The sequence below is a fragment of the Pterocles gutturalis genome, unplaced genomic scaffold (assembly GCF_000699245.1).
Source record: "Pterocles gutturalis isolate BGI_N339 unplaced genomic scaffold, ASM69924v1 scaffold9496, whole genome shotgun sequence".
Lineage (NCBI taxonomy): Eukaryota > Metazoa > Chordata > Aves > Pterocliformes > Pteroclidae > Pterocles > Pterocles gutturalis.
In genome coordinates this window covers 1-9,016 of record NW_010105454.1, presented here as the reverse complement: position 1 = coordinate 9,016, position 9,016 = coordinate 1, and the positions used below count along the sequence as shown (strand labels likewise).

Below are 9,016 nucleotides of genomic sequence, written 5' to 3'. Positions count from 1 at the left end.
AATATGTTGTTCGCAGAGGCGACGATTGGCTCAGCCCTGGCCTGGGGTGGGTGCATCCTGAGCTGGGACACTTACTTCAAGCAGTTTCTTACAAAAAAAAGTCATATGATGGTGGTGTCCCTTCCCCCACTTCCCCTCCCCCCCTTTTACCAAACGCTTGGGGGAGGGGAGGGGCGGGTGACTCGTTAAGAGTCATTTAAAAGAGGAGCCACCACTGTAACCCCTCCCTTGCCACCAGCAGCAGACTGGAAGCTAGGGGAACTATTAGCAGTTGTTTAAGGAGCCATTACGCCCCTCCCTGCTACCAGACCAAACCCCCCACACAAAACCATAACAGCACTGTGATCGGTTTTCAGGTCAGGACTGCTTTCCTTGTTCACCAATGAGCTTTTATCTGTGAGACCAAACTAGAGCTCGTTTGAAACAAACCCACTCAAAATGTACATGTGGATTTCAGGGTCCATGCATGAACTGTTTCACCCTACAGATCCACTTAAATTGTGCCACATTATTTGCAGACATTGATACAGCCTCAGCGACCAAACGTGCACCTTATTGACTTCACAGCTGCCTGCCAGGCTGAAGACATATATTGCTTGTAATAGTATAATTGTTTTGAGCAATGGCACCAATTGTGGTGACACTTCATAATTATGGCTATGTCTTGTTTTTGCTCTTTGCTAGGCAAAGTCCCAGAGTGTTGTGGCCCATCTAATGCTGGAGCTGTGTTGTAAATCTGTCTCTGAGGCCCTCTGTCCCTCAGGTATGTCAGGAATTAGCCTGAGCAGCGTGTTGTCCCGAGGTTGACAACCCAAGGAGGAAGCCCGTTCACTACAAATCTGCTTGGGGAAGCCCAAGTCAACATGCAGCAAGTGATGCTGATAGAGCCTGCATTGAGCCCCTGCCGAGCTGACTGGGCAGCACTCCCTGAAGCTCTCTAGAAACGTGCAGAGCCTGATCCACAGCTTGGTAGTCACTGCATCATGCTGCATTAAGGGTTGTTTGTTCCATAAAACAGGGTAACCTGAGAGTGTCATTCTATGTACTTCAAAAGGGTCCTCCAGTTTTGCTGTAGAGCAGATGGCTGCTGTAAAACTTGCATCATTAGTCACTTCAAAGCAGTCTCTCCAGAGCCTGTCACAGCAGAACGGATCTATGTATTACAGAGATATGTCGGACATGGCAAACTGACCCAACAGAAATAACGCTGTATGCTTTCATCAGCAGTCCTCCCTGGCGTGCATACAGAGAGAGGTGGCCTAGCCTCATGCAGCCAGCAAGACCATGATTAGAGTGTGGGAAGCATTTTTTAATGAGACATGAGATATGCTGTTTTCCTGGAGTGTTGTTTCACCAAAACCTGTTACTTTAATATACAAAACTTAGTTTCCTTTTGGTACAGCTGTGGAGGGGAGGCCCTGTCCTGCTCTTCTGAGTTATTTTTGTGCAGTGTCCTCCTCTGTGTACTTTGGTCAGTCACATGATGAAAGCTAATTTAATGGTCAGTCTGTTACAGATGAGTGGGGAGAGATAAGTGGCTGAGGGCAGGCTCAGGACACTTGAAACACTGGCACTCAGATGAAGGGAACAACTTTTCCGTGTTTGATTAGGTGGTGCCAGCCTCCAATGGCCACTTCTGCGAGAAGTCTCCACTATCTGTTCTGGGGTGGTGAGACTGTTGTCTTGACTTCCACATGCCAAAGGCAACCTCATTATCATCTTCAGCTATCTTTTTCTTTCATTTAGGGGTCAGTGATGACTTTCTTTCACTTCCCCACCCAAAGGGAAGGCAAGGCCCTAATCACCCTGTTGATTTCTTCCTGACAGACACTGATGAGGATTCCCTATCTACAGAAGCACCCCTTTTCTCCTCAGATGCTCACGCTGTACTCAGTCCACTTCAGTTAGTGTTTATAGCACTATCCCTTTAACATAAAGCTAGGGCTTTGAAGAAAATAACTTGTTTGTCTAGATAGCACAAATGGGAACATCTTGAAAGGGCAGCTTCATTACCGGGTTTGGGTAATACAGCCTCAGATTTGAGATGTGGGATTGGTCAGAGATTGAGAACAAAAACAGTTCCTTGCAGATGTACCGGAGTGTGCTGCCAGCACCTGAACATGAGGCTCCTGCAGACACTTCCTTTGCTCATGAGTCTGTCTTTGTGCTCAGTTTGTGGGAAACAGGGTTGTGTGCCTACTTGAAGGATGTGTGTGTGTGCGTGTGTGTGTGTGTTTGAGCACTTAAAGAGAAAGCAAAAGAGAGAGAGAATGGGAGTGGGGAGGGAAAATCTAGATATCTGTTTTTTCCAAGTCTCATCCAAACACTTTCTCAGAAGTCTAAACAAGGAAAAGAGGCAATAAACATGCATTAAACACCGCTTGGCTAGAACTGTTTCTGCTTTGTGCCTTATGAATAACTGGGAGTATATTTGGGATATGGCATGCTTCCATCTGTATTATGTGATGTAAGCCCAACATTTTCTTCTGGAAGGAAGGGTTGAGTGTCTTTCACTTGCAAGCTTTTGTTCATTTGTTTCTTTTGATCCCTGTCCCTTGGTACTTTCAGGCAAGAAGAGTTTTTCTTAAGTACCTTGTTCAAAGACTGGTCTGTAGAGACAACTTGGTAGTATTCAGCAAAGCAGTGAAGAACAGTCTCACCTGCAATCACTCAGACCTTACCTTTTCTTAGGTGGTGAAATATTTACCCAAGGTCAAACTTCCTCCAGTACAAACGGAGCTAAAAACATAAGCTTTATTCTGTCTGAAAAGGTAGGATTCCTTGAGATGTCACAGCATGTAGATAATTAGGAGTGTGTAGAGTCAGGCGTTGTCCTGAAGATTTATCCCTACTCCAGACATGAGTACTTCCAAATCATTCAGGAACAAATTCTGCTCCCAGTATTGAATAGCATCTTGGTTAACAGACAGCCTTCGCAGAGGCAGTAGGGCCAGGAGCAAGGTTTTGGGACAGATTGAACAAAGCCTTTGTATGTGTACTTAACTTTAAATATATATACAGATTAATAAAGCTGAGAAGACATCACTGATCATCTCATACAATCTCTTGCCAAAATTTTCTCCATGAGCCTTGTAACCCATTTGCAGGTTTCTCATGTCCATTCAGCAGAACATGAAAAAACATGCTCTCTTCAGAAGTGCATGTACATAGATGCTTGACTTCAGGGATGCATCTACTAAGCAAATCAATTATAGTCACATGTATTCTGAAATGCCAGTAGGTAATTTTAGGCTACTGTAAGAGGTGATTGATCTTCATGAGTCTGCCCCTGGAGAGAGATGGGGTGCCACAGTTTTTAGGGTACCTGTTTCTCTCCATTGACTCTGGAAGGTGACAGAGGTCATAAACTGGGCATTGTGAATAGATGGCTAATATGGAACTGTGTTGTTGCCCTCTTTCTGTTGAATAATTTTTTTCATAGCTGTAAGATGCAGTCTTACAGGCTTAATACTAGAAGTCCATACAATACCTAGTGTTAGTGTAGGAAGCAAATTTACTTAAACCATCTTTGCCAGTGATTCCCTGCTGCCCTCCAGTCGCCCCAGCTCTCCCATCCCTATGCTCCCCACATCCATTTCTGCCATTCCCCCCCCCCGCCACCCCAGCACTAATGGCCAAAGAAAATAATGAGTTGGAGACTCTTTCTTCTCTCAGCTTTATATTCCCACTTCATTTTCTCTCTAAAGCTTTGCTTGGTTTGTTGTCTTTTCTAAAGAAACCTCTCTTGGGGGTGTCTCTGCTGTGCAGCTGCACAACAGCCAGGAATGGTGATTTGTAAAACACCATAGACATCATTTGCCAGAGGTCATCTTTCAATGTTTCTGCCAGACTAGAGTTTCTGGGACATGGTTAAAAAACTGAAGTAAATTCAGAGGACCGCTGTACTTACGATCAGCGCTTGCTTAGGAGTGCTGGAATATAAAACTTCCAAAGGAAAACTAGAAGAATGGAGACATATTCAGCCTGAAAATAAAAGCATGGGTGAAGGTGCATGGGTGGGGGAAAGGCATAGCTGCTACCTATTAATAAGTTAAAGAGATTTTACAAAGGATGCAATGTGTTTGTTCTCATTACTGAGTGAAGGTAGAACAAGGAACAAAAAGCCTCAATTACAGCAGAGAAAATGTAGCTTCAATTTCAGGGAAAACTAGGCAGCTTTGCAGTTACTGCTGGTACAAGTCATTGAATCTCCCTGGATGTGATGTGCAAGGTGAGACAACATACCCTGTTAGGCAGGGTCAAAGAAAGAATACTACAGTCCATCCTTCCAGGGTGGGGAATGGACTAGCGACTCCAGCAGAGTGCTGTGTCAGCTACTGTGAGGATGATACATTGCTCACCAAGAGACTGGTTTGTCAGGAGATCAGTGGGGAAACAGAGGTGGTCAAACAACAACTAGTGGTACAGACTGTGACTCACATTTGTGATCCCACTTGATTACTGACTGAATCTCTTTAGAATTGGGAATGCTCCAAATAGCACTGAGCTGGGCTTGGAAGAGAGAAAAGAGAGGCATCTATGAGAAGTAAGGCTGCTGAGAGAGAAGGTGTGGAATTGTCAAAGTCCCCACAGGCTACGTCTGTGCTGTCACGCTAGTTTGAGGTTTGAGTTTGCACTCAGGCACTCCAGGCTGTCTGCCTGCTAGCCCACACGTTCAGTCTGGGATGAGCCCGCTGGGTTCTTGGACAGCAGCATCCGGGCACAGTGAGGGATGTGCTGGCTTACAGCAAGCCTCTCTCCGTGAAGCACTGTAGAGGCAACCAGCTCAGCCCCGAGTGCAGAAAACTGCAGGACACAATCGAGTGCAGCTAGCTAAGATGTGTGGAACTGGCCAAAGTAATTAGGAGCGCAAGATCAGCTTTGCAAAGGGGTACGTGTTCCCTAATCACTTCTGTATATTCACCCCCCGTGCCCCCCCCCCCCCAAAAGATCGAAGGAAGACAGAAGGAGATCTATGCAGAGAAGACAGATAGATGTAAGGGTGTTGGACTGGAAAGGTGAGCTAGGAAAGAAATAACTAAAATAACTCTAAAATCTGTGAAAGAGAATGAGACAGAGTTAAACACATTGAAGTGGGGTTGGAAGAGAAAAACATTTGGAGAAAATATAGGGTTGGCAATAGGAAAAAATGTAGGCAAGAAAGAGGACAAAGTGGAAAGGGTTTTTTAAGAGGTGAAGGAAATGAGAATCAGATAATAAACCTGTGGATGTAGTCATGCTAAGTGTACGGAGCCTGGTGATGAATGTGGCCCCATGGTTGAATAGCAGAAGAAAACATTCTGTATAGACTTACACAGTATCCTGTTTGTGAGAAGTGAACTCAAGCAATTGCTGCCAGGGATTTTTAGAAAGAGAATAATAATTTTATTCTCAACAATAGAAAGGTCTAATTCAAAATTATGATGCAATAAATAGAAATTGCATCAATGTATGAAAAATGAAGAAGCCATCCAGTATTATCAGTGTCTTCTTTCTGCCTGTTTTGCAGCCCTCCCCCTTTCTTTGCAGTTCTTATTCCAAAATTAAGTATAGGGTCAATACTTTTTTTTCCTTAGCAATTGCATCAGCCATAGGAATGTATCACGTGGTAAATGAAAGAGTATGAATAATTCAGAACAAAATTTTGAATCATTTAAAAAGCAGAAGCGTCACATTTCATTGTTAACCTGTTCCCATATAACATGAAATCTACAAAAATCACATTGCAATTTCTAAAGCAAAACCATTTCAACTATTTGAATATATTCTTGTAGTCATTTCATTCTATCCAAAGAGTATTTCAAATTCTGAATTTTCCTGTGTTTCACGTTTCATGAAAAAGTCAGAAGATAATTAAACACAGGGTATGTGCTGCCTAGCATTAAACACCATTCATATTTCCAGAAATTATTGTGGCTGTAAAATGTGATCGCCTTTGCCTCTAAGGCTATTGGAAAATGTAACATCTAGTTAACCAAAACTGAGTGAATTAGGGAATTAACATGATCTTCTGCTACCATTATCATGCATATAAATGCATCATTTTTTTTTTATCATTGCTCTTGTGTGTGGATTTTTGGCTCCTGTAATACCAGCTTGACTAGAAAACAGCCTTTGACTGGGTGTAAGCCAAAAAGCTTACAAAAAAAAAAAAAAAAAGGCAACAAAAACACAAAGCGAAAAGCCAATGCAACACAGAGAATAATTTTTTTTTTCTAGTGATAAGAACAGGAGGTTGGAGTGAGGAGTTTTACAATTTGTGCCCCAGTTTAGTCACTGATTCGGTGTGTAGCCTTTCAAGAGGGACTTTATACTCTCCTCATTGAAGGTTCATGCCTCATTTTCCTTATCTGTGAAACAAGACCAAAGCTTTCCTTATCTGTGAAACAGCAAGTCCGAACCACTTTGCAGCTGAGGCTGTGAGTGATGAAGCAACACAGCATTGCTGAAGCACACTGAAACCCTCCAGCAAGAAATTGCTACAGAGAAGGCAAATGTGATGCTGATCACCTCACATGCATGCATCATGATTAACGAGTCTCAGGCAGTTGTTCAGGGCAGTAAAGCCACTGGTTATGATGGCATTAATAGAGGATTGCATTGCTCTGGCTGCAGTATTAGCACCCGCATTCCACAGGGGGTATCAGGGCTGTGCCCTCCAGGGATGGTTGGGGATATCCTACCATTCAGTTCCCGCCCTGTTGATCTCTTCCCACCAGCACTCTGTCGGCTCACCGAGGCTCTGCGCTGCTGGCATGCAGGCGTAGTTCCACAGTCTGTCGGAGCCTTCCTTCTTGCTGAAAACACTCCTGACGGCCACAATCACCTGCCCATGTGGGCACTGGAAGTTGAAACCCTGACGGTACACATTAACCCATTCATCATTATCTCCGTAGTTATAGGGGCCGTAGTAATAGTCACCATACTGGCCCCATGCCACCGTCACTAGAGGCAGGAATACCCAGAGAAGGACGAGGTCCATCCTGAGGATGTTCCTGGCTTAGAAATGCCCCACTGGTTTGTTGGGCTGGCCCTTTTATATCGCCTCTAACATTTGGCTTCCAGATGTTATGCTTCCAGATCCAAGTGCAATGTGTCATTGCTTAGCAAACCTTCTCTGGGTTACAGACATGTCCAATTACTTTTAAGGTGGAATTCTGCAAGTACAGTAAGTCTGCAGGCCCTTAGTGCAGGGTCTTCCCATCACCACAAACCATCTGTGATTCCTTGTTGCGGAGCTACTGTATAAAGCCAGATACACATTGTAGTACAATTGTTACAGACATCCCACTTTTATCCTCAAGACAGCAGTTAAGTTTGAAAACTACTGTGTTTGAAATTAAAGCTCCATTTGAAGTTGCCATTTTCCCTCACTAGTAACATGCAGCAAAATGGGATCATGTGTGTATCTCCTCGCCCTCTTTTTCCTAAATACGTGTAATGAGCCTGCCAGTCCTTAAAAGAAGGGAATTGGGCAAGCTGGGGGAATTCACTGTTCCTGTTGTAAAAAATCCTTTAGACGTTTTGGTTTGGTTTGTTTGGAGGGGAGGTGAAGCCCAAATGACTGAGGCTGTGGCTTGGCGTGGAAACAGCCCACCCTGAGAAGCAGGGCATCAGCTTCTTCCTTGAAGAGCTGGTTTTACTACAACTGTGTGTGAGCACTGTGAAACTGTGGACTCAGTAGGTGTTTTAATGTGAGGATAAAGTACAGAAGCAAGTTACAATGAGTTAAGCTTCATGTGTCACCATAGCCTATTGAAATCTTTGAGAAAGACCCTTTAAACTACCTTGTGTTTGTCATGGGCTAGAGACATGGGACTACTGCTGAGGAACTGCTGTGCTCCAGATTCAAAACCTGGCTTGCCACTTGGAAATGTGTCTATATGCCACATCCTCAGATAATTTCTTTATAAGGAAACCACCCTATTCAGTGGTTTCAAATTATGTGCTTTACTTAACTGTGTACTTGACCTGTAGGAAACTGTGAGACTTGAGCATGTTTTAATAAGTAAGACAGTCCAAAGTCAATCTAACATAGTCTACATATGTGTTTGTTGCCTATGCTGTGTTACTAGTGAGATGTATGATCCTTGGAACAGCTCCATATTCAGATTCTTTCTCTTCCAGTGAAGTAACTGCAAAGGATCCAGACACTGTTTCTTGCTGCAAGTTTCTCCTGCACTCTTTTTCACTACCCCTCTTCCCCATTTGGGCCATGCACAAAAAGACAAACAAAAAACCAACCAAACAAACAAAACCCAAAACACAAAAAACCCCCCAAAAACCTGTATGAGCTTTTATTCTGTTGCTGGTATCATCAGAAAGAAGATCTGTGATGGATAACAGTGGACTTGCTCTTCTCTAGGGATTTCCAAACCCATGATGCCTGGTCATTGCTTTGGAGGAACATAAGCATCCCAGGAGATGGGTGCCTTTACTAATCAGCCCCAGATCTCAAAAGCTGCCTTCAGCCTCATCAACCAGTTACTTGTGTGCCTTTAGCTAATAGGTTTTTTGTAGCAGGGCCTTGTTTGCCAAAACTGTAAATGGGGGTTGATGTCTTTGACAGAGCACAGTGCAGCAATGTCTCAGTTGTCCATGCTCACAGCCAGTGCAGGTTCACATGAACCTGGCAGCTGAGAGCAGCTGATCTAGCTCAGTGCCTTACCTTCAGCTGTAGCAGCCCCAGATGCCTGGGGAGGAGGGCTATGGAGCCAGTACAGAACAGCCCTTTCTTGGGGCTGGCCTCCTCCAGATCTTAGGTAACAGTAGGGGACATGGGCCGCCAAAGTCTGAAAAGAGAGGAAATTCAAGATTACCCGATGGGCACCAGAGTGCTGACTTGAACTGCGTGATATCACATGAGTTTTTCAGCTAACTCAATAGTGTATGTTTTTTCCCCTCTTACTTCCTGAGACATGTAGTCAACATCTGGGAGCATTGTGCACTGCTGTATATGCCTGAGGGGCATTCTGGAAGACATTTTATCAGGAAGCACCACATTATCATATATATA

At 44.0% G+C, this 9,016-nt stretch overlaps 1 protein-coding gene across 1 annotated transcript in view; it reads right to left on the bottom strand.

The window, feature by feature from the left end:
- The window catches only part of DPT (dermatopontin), a 27,465-nt gene extending 20,483 nt beyond the window's left edge, over window positions 1-6,982 (bottom strand). Inside the window, exon 1 of the mRNA XM_010087404.1 lies at window positions 6,684-6,982. Coding sequence (XP_010085706.1) covers window positions 6,684-6,982 — 299 coding nt within the window. The remainder of the gene's footprint in view (window positions 1-6,683) is intronic.
- Between the last annotated feature and the right edge of the window lie 2,034 nt (window positions 6,983-9,016).